The sequence below is a fragment of the Rana temporaria genome, chromosome 2 (assembly GCF_905171775.1).
Source record: "Rana temporaria chromosome 2, aRanTem1.1, whole genome shotgun sequence".
NCBI lineage: Eukaryota > Metazoa > Chordata > Amphibia > Anura > Ranidae > Rana > Rana temporaria.
The window spans coordinates 264,847,080-264,868,594 of NC_053490.1; the positions used below are offsets into that span (position 1 = coordinate 264,847,080).

The 21,515-nt window shown below is 40.6% G+C and overlaps 1 protein-coding gene across 1 annotated transcript in view; it reads right to left on the reverse strand.

The window, feature by feature from the left end:
* Nucleotides 1-816: 816 nt before the first annotated feature.
* Nucleotides 817-21,515, reverse strand: part of NLE1 (notchless homolog 1) — a 36,228-nt gene continuing 15,529 nt past the window's right edge. The window contains exons 2-13 of the mRNA XM_040336906.1: nucleotides 19,169-19,305; nucleotides 16,842-17,059; nucleotides 16,388-16,467; nucleotides 13,456-13,532; nucleotides 12,253-12,350; nucleotides 9,479-9,671; nucleotides 7,753-7,888; nucleotides 4,468-4,514; nucleotides 4,152-4,354; nucleotides 3,870-4,029; nucleotides 3,710-3,780; nucleotides 817-2,169 (exon numbers count right to left, since the gene is read on the reverse strand). Of these exons, the coding sequence (XP_040192840.1) occupies nucleotides 2,157-2,169; nucleotides 3,710-3,780; nucleotides 3,870-4,029; nucleotides 4,152-4,354; nucleotides 4,468-4,514; nucleotides 7,753-7,888; nucleotides 9,479-9,671; nucleotides 12,253-12,350; nucleotides 13,456-13,532; nucleotides 16,388-16,467; nucleotides 16,842-17,059; nucleotides 19,169-19,303 (1,431 nt within the window). The 5' untranslated portion in view covers nucleotides 19,304-19,305 and the 3' untranslated portion in view covers nucleotides 817-2,156. The remainder of the gene's footprint in view (nucleotides 2,170-3,709; nucleotides 3,781-3,869; nucleotides 4,030-4,151; nucleotides 4,355-4,467; nucleotides 4,515-7,752; nucleotides 7,889-9,478; nucleotides 9,672-12,252; nucleotides 12,351-13,455; nucleotides 13,533-16,387; nucleotides 16,468-16,841; nucleotides 17,060-19,168; nucleotides 19,306-21,515) is intronic.

Genomic DNA, 21,515 nt, shown 5'->3' on the forward strand with positions numbered 1-21,515 from the left:
AAAGAAAACATAGTAAACCATGAAAATATATATTTATTTTCAGTTCCTTGAAAGCAACTCATATTACTTTGCCCCTTCAATTAATATACATATCTAGAGGATGTTGTGTTCCAGCAATGCAACGTATTACAACAAACAGAGGGCAAATATTTTATAGCACACCATTTCCAAGCCAGAGGGAGGTACTCTCAAAGGGTTCATGGGAAGTTTCTGCTTCTATTAAGTCCATGATACCAGTTTTATTGACAAATAATACATCATATATAATAGGTGTCTTGGAAAAACATCAATTACTGAGTTCAGTTGATAAATGTAAATTTAGGTCAATGGAGTGATTGAGAGGTAGAGTGATGTGGCCCTTAACACACCTCTGGATGAATGAGAACAGGAAGCACAGCAACATTGTCAGTTGGGTTGGGGGGGGTTGTCTCTTCCATGTGAACTGATACATTCTGGTAAGCTTGTGCTTTTTAAAAATACTTTCTAGCTAGATCACTAGATGAAAAACAGAAGAAAGCAAGCCTAGAAAATGAAACAAATAGTCTAAATTGGTACGCTGCAATATAATAAAAGGTTTGCTTTTGGGTTTAATACCACTTAAAATACCTGTCTGTTCCAATTGGTAGAGATGGTGTAGTGAGTATGTGAAAATATCTCATGCCATACTGATGTGATCGGATTTATAATCTTGTACAGTTTTGATATTGCATCGCACGGTGTAAAACATCATTATATGGTTTTCGTTTTTCTTGACTGTATGTTATGTGAGCAATAAAAACCTTTCTGATTAAAAAAAAAAAAAATACCTGTCTGTACTGTATATAAAAAGCATAAATGCCTTTATTTGCTTTCCCAATGAAATGCTAACACACTGCAGAAAATCCATGCCTTAGTTCTTCCATTCCTGTCTTTGTGCTCCCCCTGCTTGTACAGTGAAAGAGTTTCAACGTGGAGAACAACGTTAGTACTGTGTAAAAGGAGTCCTGCAAGTGATAGTAGAGCCCTGATCAACATTATCGAGTCTGGATTAATTTTTCTTCTGTTCACTCAATTTGCATTGTAAACAATTAAAGTATATATTTTATAAGCATTCTTTTAATTTACAGCATTTCTTCACACCTGCCCAAGACTTTTGCACAGTACTGTGAATCAGCAGCCAGGAAGTTATTTTTCTCCTTCCAGTTCAGTTGCTAGGTGCAGAAGTGCTTGCGCTTTGGCCAGCATTGTCAATGAGCACTCAATAGCCATTATGCTGGCCATACACTAGATGAAGAAAAAATAAAAAATCGTCTGAAAAATCGGTCATTTCGACAGGTTGTTCGTTTTTCAGGGAGTTAATGGGCAGAAATTGGTAGGGACGTTTGAGACAAAAAAAACAAAAAGACAAATTTGAAAATTCTGCCGAATGAATAAATTGAAAGGTTAAGGTGTTGCCAGTCCAAAAACTTTGCACTGAACTGAAAAAAACAGAAGGATTTATGTCCATTGAACGATTTATCGGACATTACATGATGGCACTATCGGTTGTTCTCATGGCCAAATGTTCATTTTTCAAGAATGGGCTGGAAATTTTTTTTTGTATAGTGTCTCCTTGCACGCAGCGTGGTTGGCTGGCAGTGCGTCAACCACACTAGCTCAGCATCCACATAATGTAGACATACAGGACCCAGTGCTACACGCGCTTTGTACCTGGGGGACAGGAGGACTCAGTTTGTCAAGACTTCTTTAAACCATAGGCAAGAAGTTGTGACAACACTTGATGGTAGAATTATCACATTTTCAAACAAAGGACAATAACCCAACTCCCACTGCTGGGTTGCTAAAAATGTTCTGCTGGGAGAAAAGAACTCAGTCTTAAAATTAGCTGGGTGGCTTTTCCACATGGAGTAGAAGACATTTAGAAACATTTGTTCTGTCCATTTCAAATTTTGTATATTGTAGCCTCCCTTCAAAAACGTAGATTCCTTAAAGTAAGAAAATTCAGAGGGAACCTCAACAGTGTGCAAAGCTGTATTCATACAGCTTAATTTCCAATAGTTGGTCTTCTTTATATCAGGAATTTTGCATCCTACTCAAGCTGGTATAGACCTGACCAAATGATCATCTTTCCAATGAATGTACACCATGTTTCACCAACCACGTCTGTTTCTGTAGGCTCATCTTCTCCATCTGTAGCAAATAGGTGAATAACGTTACACAATTCAAATTGTGAAAAAAACAGTTTTCAATATATATGTTGGTGTTTTTTGCTGCATGGGCAGGGCTGGCTCATAGGCCCTGCTGACAGAGCGAGTGCAGCCCCTGTGCAAGATAATTTTCAAGTTTTCCAGAGCCAAGCTTTAATCACTACTTCACTTTAAAAAAAAAAAAAAAAAAAACACAGGGTTTTAACTAACCGTACAAACAAATGGCAACCACCCCAACCTATAACTGGCTTTTGCAGCAAGGAGCACATGGAATAGCAATGCATGTTGAATAAAAAATTCCCAGCTCACTTAACAGCCAGCCTGCAACAAACCAAATTGACCTTGTACATCAGTTCAACTTTGTTTTACGTGAACTGTTAGACAAGGTCAATTTGGTTTGTTGCAGGCTGGCAAGTGAGCTGGGAATTTTTGTTTGTTTTTTGACATGCGTTGCCCTTCCATTCCTTGTTGCCATAGATGGTTATGAGTTAGGGTTGTTATTCATTTGTACGGTAGGTGAATTTGTGAGGAGATGCACTGGATACCTTCACTGCCATTGTATTATTGCTGGGTGTCCAGTGCATCCCTATAACTTTAAGAAGGGGTGGGCTCCCCCTCCAGGCATACCTGCCCTTAAGCTATCCTCTATTATATATCTGCTCCAACTTGAGACTCTCAAAATTATAGAGTTAGGACTGCAGTACACTGGGTGCAGCTTACACATATATTTGCAAATGTGTGCAAACTAAACTGCTGGTTTTTAATATGAACTGTTACACTGGGTCAATTCAGTTTGTTGTAGGCTAGCTTGCAAGTAAGTGAGCTGGGAATTTTAGTTTTTTTTTTTAACAAACCGTATACACTTTTAGATTCTGTAAACCTTACTAGAACAACTCGGAATACAAAAAAAAAAATACACAGCATTTCGATTTTTTGAAGACAATGGGGGTTATTTACTAAAAGGCAAATCCACTTTGAACTACAAGTGCAAACTACAAGTACAAAGTGCATTTGAAATTGCACTTGGAAATGCAGTCGCTGTAAATCTGAGGGGGTAGATCAGAAATGAGGGGAAGTTCTGCTGATATTATCCAATCATGTGCAAGCTAAAAATGCTGTATTTTTCTTGCATCTCCCCCTCAGATCTACAGTGACTGCACTTCCAAGTGCACTTTCAGTGCAATTTCAAGTGCACTTGTAGTGCAAAGTGGATTTGCCTTTAGTAAATAACCCCCAATATCTGCACACCTAGGGAACTGCATTGTTTAAAGCCGAATAGCAGGCATGGGAATCAAATTATGATAAGGAGCCGTTAACACAATCTCCTCCAAAACACACATCAATGAAAATTCACTCCGGTTCCTACTGCTCCAACTCGGAGTCATCTGATCAAAGTAATAGAAGAGCATTACACTAATTTCAACATTGAAATTGGCTTAGCATGCTTATATGCCTATATATCCAAATCCAATTGCTGGATGGAACAAATCCGCATAATACAGCTTACATTTCATAGTACTTACATCCTTAAACATTTATCTTTTCCTCCACTGGCTACTCTTTGCCCATCAGGGCTCCAGTCAACAGCATAGACCTACAGCAAGAAAGAGTTGAAATGCTGGTTACAGAGATATATTTTCTCACACTGTTCTTAGCCACAGTTGTACAAAATCATTAATGTACCTCATCTGCATGTCCTGGGAGATCCACAGCCAGCTTCTTGGTTTTAGTATCCCAGACTTTGAGCGTACTGTCACTGCTTCCGCTGACCAACAGCCTGCTATCTGCTGACCAAGCAATCTGATACACAGCAGATACATGGCCACGCAAAGATGCCAAGTATCTGTAATTCAATGACAAAAAAAATGAACATCATTTTAGAAGATTGACTATGAAACAACGTGTATAAATGATCTGTTTAGCTCATTAAATAGTTACAGATTCGAACGCTGAGACTACACTTACTTGCCAGTTTTTCCATCCCACAGCTTGACTGATTTATCAAAGGAAGCACTGGCGATGATTCTAGTGTCAGGTGAAAAGAGGACCTCATTGATTAGAGCCTGGTGTCCAGTCATTCTTTGCAATGGCTTCTTATCTTCAGCTGGAGCCCAGAGGAAGAGTGTGAAATCATCAGAGCCAGACACAAGTCTCTCAGGAGCTTGTCCCTGTATTGGAGCAAAATCATCGGCCAATAAAGAAATCATTCCCAAAACAGTGCAAACTGCACAAAGTGTAGCTAAAATTCTGCAATTACAGTACAAAAATCAAGTATACACACCCGAACTTGATTGTATCGCTGCAAGGCTTTTTCCTTTAGTACCTCCACTGAAAAGTAACAAGAAAAATATGCTATACTGAAAGGAAGCTTCAAATGGCATGAACTTTCATTTATTATAGGTACTTAGAGGCATCAATTTATGCAGCAATAGATATCTAAATCTATATCTAAATCTATTGCATTCACATCAGTCCCTTCCCTCAAGGAGCTTACCACCTAGGGTCCCCAACTCATACATTCACATATTAGGGCCAATCTAGACAGGAGCCAGTTAACCTACCAGCATGTCTTTGGATTGTGGAAGGAAACTCACGCAGGTACAGGAAGAAAACATGCAAACCCCAGGCACACTGCTCGGGAGTGTGAGCAAAAGCTGCCACTGCCACCAATGTAAACCTTACATCAGTGTCAGCAAAACGGTTGAACCCACAGTCAGATTTCCCAACAATTTTAGCCTGCAAGCCAAAATTGATCCCCTCCGTAAGTGAAGACATGTTTTAGTTGGAAGGTTTTTATTTAATGTCTTTAAAATCTAGTAGATATTTCCCTTCTGACATTAAGAGTCCTTAGAGCTTTAAGCAGCCCGTACTTGATTCATTTTTTTTTGTTAAACCGGCATATGTTGAATAGAAAAAAAATAAGAAAAAGAACGACTTAATTCCCCCATCCACACGCTCGATGTGGATGGGGGGGAAATTGGTCCCTCCGAGGTATTGTATACACCGATTAGCGCTTCGGGCTATAGCTGCCGGAAATGATTGAGCAGAATTTTTTTCCAACTGGGTGGTTGTACAGAAGTTGATCGCTTGATGCATGGTCAAATTTTGGCTTGTCCCTGCTGAACCAGCCGAATTTCCAACCATGTATGGCTGGCTTTAAAGCATATACCTAAATCCAAGAAAGAAAAAAAAAAATATATATATATGGGGCATCAACCTAGAACAGGAAGTTCGTTAGTGGCAGGTTCGCCAGGGAAAAAAAAAATAGAGGAACAAAAAAAAAACATTTCTGAAAATGAAATGTGATTTTTCTGCATTTACGTGCGTTTTACTCCTCTGCATGGGACCTTTTGTTGCTCAAGCTTGTATCTTGGTATTGTTTTTCTCAATAAAAACTATTGTACCAGAAAAAGAAAACATGCGGTCACCACATCTAAACTGCAATACATTACATTTTTGATTGTCATGCTGCTCCAATGCCTTATAGTCCTAAATTCTCACCAAGTTGACCCTGACTAATCCCCTTACTACTCTTCCAAACCTAGAGTGGACACCGTCTCGTTTCTTAAAGATTTCAGGCTTGCGTATCAATTTCGACAAAACAATCGTCCTTAGGGTCACCATACCCCCAGGTCTAGTTACTCGCTTACAGTCCTACTTTCCTTCAATTGGGAGCCCTCAGATATTGATTACTTGGGTATTGGGCTGACCCATTCCTTTTCCTCTAAAATCATTATGCATTGTTTCGCTCCTCATCGGCACTTATGCAGTCTTGGCAATGCCCATATTTGTTCTGGATAGGCCGAATTAATTCCATAAAAATTTTTATTATGCCCAAACGTTTATACTTTCTCACTCTCCCGCTGTGGGTTCCAGCACATTTTTGGTGCTTTTTCTGGGCTAACAAGCGTCCTAGGATCTCCAGAACGCATAGACTACAGGGAGGTCTGGTGTTTCACAACATCGTCAAATATTACCTTGCTGCACAGATTGCCCAATTATCCCTGCTTCACCCCCAGCGCACCTATCAACATGTCACTCCTTCTCTGGCTCCCTCACAATCTTAGCCCATCGTTATTGAGTCCACTGATGTTTCATAGCTTACAGGTCTGGGAATTCATACAGTACTCCACCGATTTAATGTCACCCTTTTGCCCTTGCTCCCAATCACCAATATAACCCTTTTTTCCCCCCCAGGCTTAGACCAACCACAGGCATTTGCGTGATGTGTCGCAAATGGGTCCACGCATCGGACACTTTCTAACCGCCAGATCACTCCCAAAGTGGGCATCGCTTCGGGAGTCCCATGTTTTGTTCCAGGGGGAGAATTCTCCTGCATCCTTCAACTTCAGCAATGGCTCGCCTCATTGCTTAGAACTTCCTCGTACCCATAACAAAAATGTCATTTGAACACACTTGCCTGCATTGTCCAGGATCCCTGGGTCTCATTATAGCTCTCTATGCTTCTCTGAATAACCAATCTTTTTCCACCCCTCTCAACTATGTAGCCCAGTGGGAACGAGACTTGGCAACTGAGATAGACTTGGTGGATTGGAGGGAACCCTGGGCTTCTGTGGCCAAACGCTCACTTAATACAGCAACCTTGGAAGCAGCATATAAGGTGCTTCTCTGTTGGCATTGGGTCCCTGTCCTTATTGCCCATGGCAAACCATCCTACAGTGACCGCCGTTTCCGGGGATGTGGCAATCAGGGCGACATTGTTCACACATGGTGGACGTGCCCTAGACTAATTCGTTTCTGGCCTTCTATTCACTTGATTTAACCTACCCATACTAAAAGAAGCTAAACTTGCCCTATTACATTGCCCGATTCCATGACAGTTTTCCTACCAGCAGAAGCTAATTTCCTATCTATTTTTGTCAGCCAAACGAACAATTGCCTGGAAGCAAACATCTGTCTTCTTCCAGGGAGTGACAGATCACATGATTGCATTGATGCGTAACGAACAGAGGTCTAGCATCCACCACACTCATGCTAAATTCCTGAAAGTTTGGAATCCATGGCTGTCTTATGCCCCCCCCCCCCCCCCCCCCCCCCAGCCACTTTGGGTCACCCAAGACAGGCAGCCTCGATGATCCCCTGCCCTTAACCATCTCCCCCACTCTCTAGGCCTCTAACCCTGACCTACCTTACGCTCTAGCTTTTCTTATCCTCTCCCTGGCTCCCTACTCATCAGGAGCACATTCTCTTTCCCTAGGGTCACCTTTCTGCCTGGTTTCTGATCTACCTCTTTCTAGGTTTGTATAAGCTACAAATTGCACCATTGTATGGACATTGGTGGGAACCTCCCCAGGGCCACTTGGCCCTCATGGTTTTATGAAAAAGGCCTATCCTATTTCAGTTCTTGTTTTAATACTGCTGTATATTGTCTACTTTAAGCCAACTTTTGTTATGTTTGTCAATGCTAGCCCCTGCGTGAGCAGAACGATGGCATGTTAGCTACTTGTTAAACTGAATAAAAAAAAATATTGAAACAGAAACGTATGGAAGTCCTTAGCAAAGATTTCCTTAAAGATTCAATAGAGATTTCATTAATAGCACTTACAGGAGCCTTGCATGTCCTGGGGATTGATGGAGGCTTCAGCAGGATTAAAGGCCCCAGTTCGAAGAACATAGTCTGTACTTAATGCCATAGTATTAACCCAGTGAGCATGACCTTGAAGAGTGCGGCAAAGAACTCCCTGCAAGAAATTTAAGAATGTAAAACATTTTTTTATTCAAAAGTAAAATTTCCAGGTAATAAAAGCAACAAACAATACTCTCAAAAAGCAAGCACTGTATCACACTTGTAAGTACCTTTCGCTTAATCCCTCAGGTGTACCCGAGTCGCACTCTATTGTCGGCAATGGAATTGTCGGTGCAACACAGACTTTGCGGTGCTGCATCGATTTGAAAGAGTAGTTTCTGTAATACTTTTGGCAATTTCAGGTGCAACTTGCCATTACATCGGTGCATGTGGCTTTGATATTGTGCAATTTCAAGAGAAGTCACACGATTTCAAAGCCACATTCAGTGTTAACCTAGACTCAGGAGTGGTTGAAACACCTGCCAGGTTTTTATGCCATCAGTAAACCAATAAAAAGATTTCACTTTCTGTTCTGTAGACAAATTGAGAGGAAATTCCTACAGTGTCTCCACTGGAAGGTTTGCTCCATTTTCTTTTCCTTTCAGTTCCAATTCCAGTGGTCCCCAAGAGTGAATAAAAGCCTAACTGACATGGGTAATATGGCAAACAAGCTTGTGGTATCACAACAATAGATATATTTGTAAATATTACCTGTAACCACAATATATTTAAAATAAAATTGCAAGCTCTTGCATTTTACCATTTTGCATTGCAAAGAATATGTTATAACATGTTACAACAAATGGCCCTTGTTCTGCCTCCAGCAGGATATTAAAAAGGAATTGTAAAGTCTTTTTTTTTCTATAAAACAAACATGTTATACTTACATGTCCTGAAGTGGATTTGCACAGAACAGCCTGGATCCTCCTCCTCTCGGGTGCCTCTTCTGTGCTCCTGGCTCCTCCCTCCTGTTGAATGCCCCCACAGCAAGCAGCTTGCTACAGGGGGCACTCAAGTCGAAGTGCAGCTCCCTGTATTCATTCAGACATGGAGCTGTTGAGTCGGCGGCAACACTCGTGGACATCACTGGACAGGGAGGGACCTCGGGTAAGTATTAGGGGGGTTGCTGCACACGGAAGGCTTATCTTAATGCATTAAGATAAGAAAAACTTCTGCCTTTACAACCCCTTACACTTACATCAAAAACAAGTTTTTGGCTTTAGAGTTCTTTTAAAACAGATAATAGCAGCCACCACAAGCCAATTTGCCTGTTGGCTTTATTTAAAAGCAGCAGGTCCATTTTAATAGACAATTATGTCTTCCCTCTTTTAAAACAGCAGTTATACACTTAAACTTACTTTTGCATTATTTCACAAACAGCTACCGTACTAGGAAGTTCTGCAACTAAATACATGCCAAGATTCCTTCATAACACTTGCATCCATGTCATGGTTGCATTAGGTAGGGATTGATTGAGTCATCCCTATTCTTTTTTTTTTTTTTTAAACCGTTTTCCACTTCCCCAAAAAAATAATGACTTCAAGCAGAAGTAAATTCTTACTACATAATTCTAGCTCATATTAAAAAATAAACAGTTTTTCCTCTTTGTACTTCTAACGCCAAATAAACTACTCATCTGTAATTTGTCTGAAACATATATTAAATTGGAAATTTAAATGCCTTTGTAGTATTGCCAAAAACATACATCACTTGCTCTCCAGACTTTTATTGTTCGGTCCTGGGAAGAGGAATAAAGCAGGCCATCTCCTCCCCATTTCACAGAAGTCACAGATTGTGTGTGGCTGGTAAGTATCTTCTGGCACTGACCCAAGACAGTATCCCAGATACGCACGCTACCGTCCTTGGATGCACTGGCAAGGTATCTGCCCTCTGGGTTCCTACAAGGATAGGAGCAAATATGTTACAAACTACTGTGGTAGCAAATAATAAAAACAGTACCACTGAATTGTGGTTAGCCACTAATTTAGAGAGATATATAGCTACCCAAAATGGAAGATTGAAATATTTTGAAAATGCTAGGTTTCTGTTTTTATAGCATATGTTCACACCTATGCATTTTTGCAAAAATGCACTAGTCCATTTAACATGGTTTCCTATGGGACACATTCACATGTATGCTTTTTTCAGCTGCTATGTTTTTGGAAAGGGTCAAGGATTTGGAGAATATGGGGAAGGAAGCATAAGCATGCAGTAGGCCGCAAAGCCGCGGCCTCAATTACCGAACAGGGGCACACAGACATAGGCTACACCGCCAACCTGTCTCCGTGCACCCCCAACTCGCTCTCGCGTCGGGCCACGCCGGCCGGTAATGGAGGCCGCGGCTTTACGGCCTTCTGCAAGGCCTATGCTTCCTTCTGTGATCTCGCGCCATCTTGTGGGGGCCGTATGACAGACAAGACAACCAGCAATGCTAATGGAGCTTCCCCTGTGTTTTCACTGCCATCTCCTTCCCTCTAATTAGAACCCCCAAACATTATATATATTTTTTTATTCTAACACCCTAGAGAATAAAATGGCGGTCGTTGCAATACTTTGTCACACCGTATTTGCGCAGCGCTCTTATAAGCGCACTTTTTGGGGGAAAAATACACTTTTTTTAAATTAAAAAAATAAGACAACAGTAAAGTTAGCCCAATTTGTTTTATATTGCAAAAGATGCTGTTACACCGAGTAAATTGATACCCAACATGTCACGCTTCAAAATTGCGTCCGCTCGTGGAATGGCAACAAAACTTTTACCCTTTAAAATCTCCATAGGCAAAGTTTAAAAACTTCTACAGGTTGCATGTTTTGAGTTACAGAGGAGGTCTAGGGCTATAATTATTGCTCTCGCTCTACCAATCGCAACGATACCTCATGTGTGGTTTGAACACCGCATTCATATGCGGGCGCTACTCACGTATGCGTTCGCTTCTGCGTGCGAGCGGGACGGGGGGTTTCTGGCTCCTAACTTTTTTAGCTGGCTCCTAGATTACAAGCAAATTTGTCAAACCCTGAGATATAGATATGCATCTCTCACACAAAGCACATGCAAAACTCACAGCAAAAAATGGATAAAAAGCAAACTGCATAGGTGTAAACAGGGCTTGAAAACCTTACTTTGGAACTAGGAGCCAGTAAAAAAAAAAAAAAAAAAGGTAGGAGACAGTTTTTTCTTTGGTATGACCGAGACGAGCCGACTCCAGGGAACAGTCAGAGTCAACATCTGCAGTCATATATTGTCCTTGTGGAGAAGGCAGCAATGGGCAGGTGGCACGCCTTCTATCTCAAGCTTGCCCAGAATCGGTATCGGACAATTTCTGTACAAGGCTGTATGCCCCGCTGTCAAACATGGAGCCAATATTGTGTTACAAGAGAGGAAAACCTGTGCTACTGGACTATACTAGGTATCAACAGCCCCGTTAAAAATAAAAAATAAATAAAAAGAAAGGAGGATAAGGGAACAGCTGCTATTCTGTTTCGGATAATGAAAAAAGAAAGCAGGGGGGGGGGGTAGGGAGGAGTGCTAATCCCATTAGTGGCATGAACTAGATGTACATTTTTTATATATGCACTTTTGTTTATATTAGCACAAGGCACTTTACTAGTGAATGATATATTGTTTTTTTATTTGCATGCGAATTAAGCAACATTGTGTTGTGTTTTTTTGCACATGAATTAAATAATATTTGATGCATTGCACAGGGGATATATACATCTACTGTACATTTTTGTAGGTCTGCACATGAGATTAGCACTTCCTCCCTTTTTTCATTATGGGGCGAACATTAAATTGACTGCATCCACTTCCTTACTGCAAAAGGGAAAAAAAAAAAAAAAAAATCGGGAGGATTACTAGGCTCAGCAAGCCTATGGGAAAATACAGAATGAGATAAAGCAGGAGAAAAATCTAACGCAGCGATTTATAAATTTTGCATCCAGTTGATAAAAAAAACAAAAAACAAAACACACTTTGCTGTGTGTAGTGTGCGCCCGAGCTAGACATGCTGGCAGGTAGGGCTCTCCAGTATTTCTATGAACTGCTCCCGGCTCAGCCTCTCCTCAAGCTAGAAGAGCAGGGTGCTCTGGTGCCAGGAGCAGTTCAAAGAGGTTCCTGAGGAGGGCCGCCACCTCCCGCAATACCCTTTTGAAAAGGGTAGGTGGTGGGGTTGATTATATTACCTCATGTACTTGTATATGCCATTTTCTTCAGTAGGTGAATTTAGCCTTTAAATATTTAATGTAGCAGTGTTTAGAAGATTCATCAGAAGTTGCCTAAAAGGTGCAGGGTAAGCCAATACATATTGCTCTTTTTAGTTGTGCTTAGTTCAAGAGAATCCATACAAATATCTTATGTTTGGCTGGCAACCCCATTAAAATCTGACTGGATGGTCATCTTTTCCACACACTATACATGGCTGATCACTACATAGTTCAGTAAAGTTCTTCAAAAGGGAAATGAGAGGGTGTATAACTTACAAGTGAAGAGGTTCCCAGCTCAGCCATGTGATCCATTTGGAGTGTCCGATCAGTGTTTTACCAATCTGATTTCCTGTGTTTGGGTCCCATATAAAAATCTGAAAGTGTACAATAGGATGTTACCAAATGTTGATGCAATAAATACCAATTCAAGATGGTTACTTTATGCTGGGTTCACAATCTTTGCCTGAATTCAGCCCTGAAACTGAGCCAAAGATGCACAGGACTCCTGTGCGAAACTCCGGTCGCCGCAGAGCTGTGTGAACCAGCTCCATTGAGAGCTGGTCATAGTCTCCTGTTATGCAAATTGGATGCGGGGGGAAATCCCACAACCAATTTGCACAAGTGTAAACCCAGCCTTAAATTTTGAAGGACAATTTAACTATATTTATTTAAAAAATTATAAATGGTATGAATTGCTCATATATGATCCTTATACTGTTACAAAAGCTGGCTGATAATATGCAAGTTAAAGTGGTTGTAAAGCCTTCCATATATCCAGTGATGTGACTAGCCTCAAGTGATACAGAGAGATGAAACAAATCATCCCACATAAGTTATACCCGTTTATCTGCGGTCTTCTCCACAGCCCTTTCAAAGTCCATAATTTGGACTTGTTTGAGCTTTCATAAAGCAGGGGGCAGGGAACTGAAGTTACTCTGCAGCTCTAAGTGAGAGCCAACTGAAGGGAAGGGACACACCCCAGCACACAGGAAACAGAGCTGAGGTCACCATTTTTCTCTTGGTGTCAGGAAAACTTGTCAGAAATGACTCATGCTTATAGAGGGAGGCAGCAGACAGAAAAGACACCTAGTGATCTTAACTGAGACAAGTACACAATATAGAGAGGAATATGCTTTGTTCATATTTCATGTCTGGAGGTTTACAACCACTTTAATTACATTGCAAATATGAGTAACAAAAGTAATTATTTAAACATAGACTATAAAAACACACAATTTTACTGGGAAGACAGACACAAGTATCAGAGTGAGATTAGATAGATAGATAGATGGAGATATATATATATATATATATATATATATATATATATATATATATATATATATAGATATAGATAGATAGATAGATAGATATAAAATCACCCAAAGCTTTAGGCAACAATATCATTGTAGGGGGGGGGGGGGGAATAAAAAAAAGAAAACAGGACCTTGCAAAGCTCAATAGGAACTCATAACTCACCTGACTATTCTTACAGCCTGATGCAAGTTTTTTTCCATCTGGTGACCAAGCAATACTGAGCACCCAATGTGTATGCCCTAGGATACAGAAATATACAATGACAAACATGTATCAACGTGTACAGGAAAAAAAAAAAAAAAAAAATGGGGGTGAGGTTCCTCTTTAACCACTTCAATCCCCCTTCCTGCCCAGGCCAATTTTCAACTTTCAGCGTTTTTGTCAGTTATACAATTTTGTAAATAAATATGTTTTCTCTTTCACTAATGGGCACCGGTATGCAGCACTGATGGGCATCACTGATAAGGAGGCACTGACAGGTATTACTAACACTGACTGGCACCATTTGTGGGCACAGATTGGCAATCCCTGGTGATCTGAAGTGGGCATCCTCGTGGGGGGGGGGGGCCTGGGGGGCGGAGTGGATTCTGCGCTGATAATTAGCGCAGACCCCCGTCAGGAGAGCAGCCGCTTTTCAGACTGATCCAAGCGGGCCATCCATTGACTTCTTTGGGGAGACAGATGTCAGCGGAAATGTGTTCGCTGTCACCCGTCTGCCATCCGATCTGCTAAAAACAGACGTATGGCGAAAACAGACGTTCGCCATCTGACCTGGCTCATCGGATGAGATCTGATGAAAACGGAAATGCTGTCCGTTTCATCTGATCCCTCCATAGGAATAGGTGGTGCTCTGACAGACCCCTCCCTGCTCAGTGAGCAGAAACAGACCTGTCATGCGTTTATCTCCGCTGAGCTGGCAGACTCCACAAAACAGATCCGCCTTGTGTGGATGAGGCCTTAGACCGACACGCCTCACCACCGATAGGCGCGCACAAGCTGTTATTCTGAAAAAAGTCCAGTCAGGATAGCGGAACCACTGCCTGGCCGTCATTCTGCTATAGGCTTGGGCGGGAAGTGGTTAGGTAGAACTTTGGACAAATAAAAATCTAAAAGTATTCTTAAGTAAATACACTTTTAAAACAAGCCCTGACTGACCTCAGTAGGTGCTGGTACTCCAGCATCCCTCTGCCAGCCTTCTAATCCCCATTGTAAACACAGCTCAGGAGCACAGGAAGCAGGGACAGCAAACTGCTGAGACCTGACTTAAAAAAGGGACTTCACTGCTTCTACTGTGAACTTTGAAGACGAACCGCTTCACAGCGGCTGTAACTGCAGCTTCATCAAAACCTAAAGCATACCGCTTAAGAATGAGTAAACATTTTAATATCTATAGTCCAGCCAGTACTTTAAAGAACTGAAAATGATTCTAACGGGTTGTTTCCATAATACCAGATCTGTAAATCACTCCCAGAGTGTTAAAATTGTCAGCAGTTTAAAAGGGAGCTCCAGAGGTAGGATTGGAAAGAATAGTGAGATAGATTTTATAATCTAAGAAAGATTAAGGGCCTTTCAAGGTACGGTGACTTGTTTCAAGTACCTTAAAAGTCCTTTAATCTTACTCTCATATAGTGCTTTTACTTGAGATTCAGATACTATTGTATACATTGAACAATCCTAGGGCCATATACACTCCCTATGGCAATACTAAGAGTGGTGCAAGCACAAAGGTAGAACTCTTCTAAAGATAAACAAAGCAGCTGCTGCTTCTAATTATAAAAAAGGAGCGATCAGTTGTCTGTTTTGTGACTGTGAAAAGCACAGTACACAACACAAAGAACAAGAACTGGATCAGCATGCTCCGATCTCTCTGCTGTCCCTGGTCAGCTCAGAGCAGGAGGGAGGAAGAGGGTTGTTAACCTTGCAGTTTTAAGTTGTGTAGTGTAATCACTGAATGGGCAAAAAGGCTGTGGGCTGTCTGATAGAAATCCTCACTTCCTGTTCTTCTGTCTGCAACTCCACACAGTAATGCAACACTTTCTCCCTGGTGTGGAAAAAGCCTCTTGAAGTGGGAGGGGGCGAGCAGGAGTGTCAGGACACCCACTAACACACAGCTCCTTTCTCTATCTGCAAAGTAGATAGCGTCCTGACCCTCCTGCTCGCCCCCTCCCTCAAGGGGCTTTCTCCACACCAGGCAGAAAGTGTTACATTACTGTGGTGAGTTACAGACAGAAGAACAGGAAGTGAGGATTTCTCAGAAGAAATAAGGACATTTAAAAGCAAAATGGAAGGATGAGGTAAGTGAAGGAGGACTGCACCAAGGTAAAGGAAGCCATTTATGGATTTTTTTTTTTACCTTTACAACCCCTTTAAGTTGACTGACAATAGTTTTTAGTTTGTAAAGCTATTTGAAAGAGGTTACAGGCTGTGTCAAGCCCCTCGAGCCTGCTTCTATGGCGTGTATGTGCTGGGACTAACAGGGAGATGAAACCTCAATCAATCAACATCTTATATCCTGCTCCTATAATGTTTAGCAATACAAGGATGTGAATGAGTCTGGGGACTTTACCACTGTGTATATGCCCACACATGTGACTATATAGTCTTGTGGGCTGCACCAATAAGACAAAGGAGGAAATTAACAGCTTACAAAAGGGAACTGAAACTGGAGCATGCTCAGTAGCTGTGCCAAGAACTGGTCTACACTATCTCAGGCTGATGCAGGGACACAGACAAGACCACAGACCAGCTGCAGAAACTAATTCCATTCATAAAACAGCAGGGACAGAACAGAGTAGAAGCACAGTACACAATATTTTTTGGAGAGCTGTATCAGCAAAAGACAGCACAGAAGTGCAAATTTACACACTACACTTCCTTCCTTACAGCCATTCTGACTACAAATCCTGGAGTTCTACTTTAACTCACTAGCATCTATCATAAAGCTACATTATCAGTTTTGGGTGGACTGACCCTTTAAAAGTGATCCAACATTAATTAAGCAAAAAAATACAAATAAAATAAAAAATAAAGTGTTCAAATACAAGTACATTGAAGCCACAAAGGTGGAATAACAGAAACGGTCTGTCTTACTTACCTTTGGAAGTAAAGTGTGGTGTCTCTGTGCTGAGGTCCCAGAAGCGTACCGTGGTATCTCCTGATCCACTGGCCAAGTACCTGCATAAAAACATAATGAAGTGTCAGCTCCACTCTAAACGTCACCATTTTTTCTTGAATAAAGGGTGTTGAGGGTAGTTTAAGTGAAGCCATGCTTGCATACTAAGCCCTGTTGTAGGAGTCAAGAGACCTCCAATCTCTCTGCTAAGCCTGTTAGCCTTTTGAAAGCATCAAAAATGAGACCATTTGACTTTCATATAGTTCAGTCAGACATTGTCAGCAAAGGCAGAAAATCATTGGTTTGTCCACCTGTAGAATATGGTGGCAGTGGTATGTAAAAGTTTGAACACTTGATGCTCCCAAAACACTTTAACCAAAACACATTTTTCAAGAATGACATCTTAGCTGTTCAAACACTTTGTAAACATGCTTACTTTCCAGTTGGGCTGAACGCGACTGAGATCACAGCTTCAGAATGCCCCTCCAAAGAACTAGTGCAACGCGTTACGGCACGGACCTTGAACACAGCTTGTGGCTGATAAATAATATCCAAAACCTTTTCCGTTTCCACAGTCTGCTTCTCCAAGGTTTTTTCCAAAGATGTCACAATCTCCACATCATGGACAAAAAAGGCAAGTGGCACAGGTTCCTCCTGAAATATACTGCCATTAGAAAACAATCATAGCTGAATATAACAAATACAAAATGGAAAAAAAAGAAAATGTGTACCAACACCGGTCCCAGCATAGAAGTCACATAGCAGTACTTTGTCAATGGGGGGGAACAGTCGGTTACTCTGTAAAACCAGAACAAAGGGAGTGCAGCTGTGAAAAGCAATCAGTGTTGTAGTTTTCATTTTCTTACCAGAAAATAATGAGTTGGAAATCTGGTAAGATCCAAATTGACAACACTGCCACTTATTCCAGTTTTAGAGAATAACTTAGGACGTTCACTTGGAGGAAGGAAATATCTGTTCAGCCCAACTCCAGTCAAAAATTGTTGTTAAAAGCTCTGCTTTAATTTGAGAGAATATGCAAGGGTTAAAACCTGCCAACTGTTAATTGCCATTTCCCCATTTGGGATATTTCTTCTCAATTCTGTTTAAGGCTCGGTTTACACTGCCGCGGCTTGGGGTCCGACTTGTGGAACCCCAAGTCACGTGACATTAATTAGCACTACTGAAGTAGCTCTGACTTTAGAAAAGGTTCCTGTACTACTTCAAGGTGACTTCTATCCAACTTGTGCCTCAAAGTAGTACTCAAGTCTAGGGCCGAAACAACTAATCAATTATGAAATTAATCGATTACAATTTTCATAATTGATTAATCGGCCAGTAACATGATGGGGTTAAAAAAACTAAAATTTGCCCTTTATGGTACAAAAAAGCAAATCGCTACTGTAAATATTACTTTCACTGTCCCACGGTAAAATAATGAACCCCTTACAGTAGCGATTATTTGCTCTTTTTGTACTTAGTTTTGTTTTTTTTAACCCCATTATGTTACTAAACATCTCAGGCCTGGGTTCACATCTGGTGCTTTTTTCAGAAACACACTACAGTTCATTTACATGTTTTCCTATGGGACACGTTCACATCCATGATTTTTTTTCAGCTGCTGCGTATTTGGAAAGGGCAAGGACTTTTTAACGCAAAAGAGTGCCATTTTGTTTTCTTTGGTTCAATATACTTCAATGGAGAAGCTGCAGAAAAGCATGTAATGTGTTTTTGCAGCAATTTGTGTTTTGTAATCTGCCCAACAACAAATTTGCCCAAAAAACAAAAAAATACTATTTTTTTTTTTATGGCTATTATCCGATTAATCGACAAACTAATCGATTATGAAAATAATTGTTAGTTGCAGCCCTACTCAAAGTCGCCTGGAAGTCTGACCCCAGTTTGAACCGAACCCAAGTGGCTTTCAGAGAGAAAAGAGGTGAGGAAATATCGCCAAACATTATATCTACAGTATTCAACCAATGTCAGAACAGGAAGTTTTTTGTTTTTTTTACTGGGTTGCCACATGTCAACTAAAACCTGAAGTTAAAGGGAATGTAAAGGTACAATTTGTTTCCCCTAAATAGCTTCCTTTACCTTAGTGAAGTCCTCCTTCACTTACCCCATCCTTCAATTTTTCTTCTGAGAAATCCTCACTTCCTGTTCTTCTGTCTGTAACTCCACACAGTAATGGGAGGCTTTCTCCCTAGTGTGTCGTGCTCGCTCCCTCCCTTGGACTACCGGAGAGTCAGGACACTACGTTGCAGATAGAGAAAGGAGCTGTGAGTTAGTGGGTGTCCTGACTCTCCAGTAGTCCAAGGGAGGGGCGAGCATGACACTCCATACCAGGGAGAAAGCCTTGCATTACTGTGTGGAGTTACAGACAGAAGAACAGGAAGTGAGGATTTCTCAGAAGAAATAATGACATTTAAAAGAAAAATGGAAGGATGAGGTAAGTGAAGGAGGACTGCACTAAGGTAAAGGAAGCCATTTAGGGAAAAAAAAAAATTGTACCTTTACAACCCCTTTAAAGCACTGGCTTAGACTAACATAATGGAGTTAAATAGTTTCATCACACATTTGCATTGTTCAATCCGTTCAGCTCATGCAACTTTTAAAACGAATTTGAACCTTCAAAGAATCAGAAACAAAATAACACAACTGCTAAATTCAGCAATAATAACACACAAACTAACAAAACACACAGATTATCATTAAGACTTTATAGATGTATATTTAATAACTGGCAAGCATAAGTGACCGTACCTCCTGTATAAGAGCATTGCAGACCAGCTGCAGTTTGTCAGGTGTTATATCCACAGGTATATCAAAGGAAGATCCAAGCACTTCGCCACTTTCATTTTTAAACTGAATTAAAATTCTTCCCACGTCTTCCTTCATGGCTGCAAAACGAATGGGGGGAAAAAAACAACGTGAACAACATTCACAAGCAGCTGGTAACAAGTAGTTACTTACACATCTATGATCAATGAAGGTTCCTGATTGGGGGGGGGGAGGTGATTGGGATGGGTGGGTTTTACTTTCACATGATTTCATTGGTGACAGTTTTCTATATATATATATGTGTTGCATTGTGTTTGTATCTTTTGCCTGACGAAGAGGTCCTGTGCGACCTCGAAACGTTGCTGTTTGGATCGCTATTATGCAATAAAAAATTTTGTACGTTTTTTTAAATGATCCGTGGTGTGCTGGCGAATATGTCTACATGATTTGCTTTCCGGTTCCCAGCTGGTAATCGCTTCAGCACCCTTTTTACTTATTGGCCATTTTCCTGGAAGGTGTGCAATTGGAATATTTTTGAGACTGGTGCTTCATACTGGCGCTTTTACCTGCAGTTCATGAATGGGCTCTACCCAATTTGACAAGCGTGCGGGTAAGGTGGTAATTAAACTCACTTGGTGCCTTACCAGCATATAATTAGCCTCAGAACGTGTGTAATTCATAGATGTTTGGGTTTAAAGGGATGAGGTGGCAACCCTAACCCACACTGTTGTCAAATTAGGATGAGTGGTTGTGTCTTTGCAGTTGCTGTGTCCTCATAGACATGAATGGGTGGTCTGCATGCAGCACCTTGCTGCCCATTCAGGACTATCAGAATAAGAGCCATGTGAATGAAGCCTTGAATTGCATGTTTAACGCCTGGCGACCAGCCGCTGTCATTATACTGCAGCAGGTTCCCGCAAATCGCTGTAGGTGTACGTCAGCTCGTGAACTCAGTTTTGTGGGCGCACGCAACCCACTGGCCAGCGGGTAAGCCAATCAGCGGGTCCGGTGGAACTGATGTCCGCTGGCCACCCGTGATAGTCCCCCACAGTGACAGAATGGGGGGATCTGCCTGTGTAAACAAGGCAAATCTCCATTCTGACAGGAGAAATCACACAGATTCTGTCTTTCTGTTAAGCAAGAAGATAGATCTGTGTGTTTCCCCAGTCCACCATACAGTTAGAAATCACAAACAGGGAACACTTAACCCTTTGATTTCCCCTGATAATCACTTTCCTGCCAGTATCATTAGTACAATAACAATGCATATTGTTTACCATTGAATACTGTAATGTCACTTGTTCCCCAAAAAAAGTGTCAATTAGGTGTCCGATCTGTCCGCCGCAATAACGCGGTCTGGCGAAAAATCATTGATTGCCATTCAGTCCCCTGCCAGCCTATCCCCTATTAAATGCATGTCAGTGCCCACAACAGTGCTCTATCAGTAATGCCTGTCAGTGCCCTGCAATACTGAGAACTCTCACTAGATGTCAGTGCACTTTATACACATATATATGGTAATGGTTATTTCTCAAAATATGTTATTCATTCCTGCCGTGAGTGATACAATGTTGAAACAGTTGCTTATGTTTAACTGTTCACTTGCTGTTTTTTAACAGGATCATAGTAAATTATACTGAATTAATGGAAAAATTACATTTGACCTGTTTTTGATGGAAATATGGGTAGAATTATTATGTTAACTCCTGACAATTAACATATTTAACCCATTACTGATAATAATATGCATATAATTATTTTTCTACCAGGGGATTATGGTGGAATATTGGCTATAAATATGCATAGGGATATATTAAATACATTTCTGATAATAATATGCATATAATTATTTTTCTAACAGGGGATTATGGTGGAATATTGGCTATAAATATATATAGGGATATATTAAATACATTTCTGATAATAATATGCATATCATAATTTTTCTACCAGGGGATTATGGTGGAATATTGGCTATAAATATACATATGGATATATTAAATACATTTCTGATAATAATATGCATATAATTATTTTTCTACCAGGGGATTATGGTGGAATATTGGCTATAAATATACATATGGATATATTAAATACATTTCTGATAATAATATGCACATAATTATTTTTCTACCAGGGGATTATGGTGGAATATTGGCTATAAATATACATATGGATATATTAAATACATTTCTGATAATAATATGCATATCATTATTTTTCTACCAGGGGATTATGGTGGAATATTGGCTATAAATATACATATGGATATATTAAATACATTTCTGATAATAATATGCATATAATTATTTTTCTACCAGGGGATTAT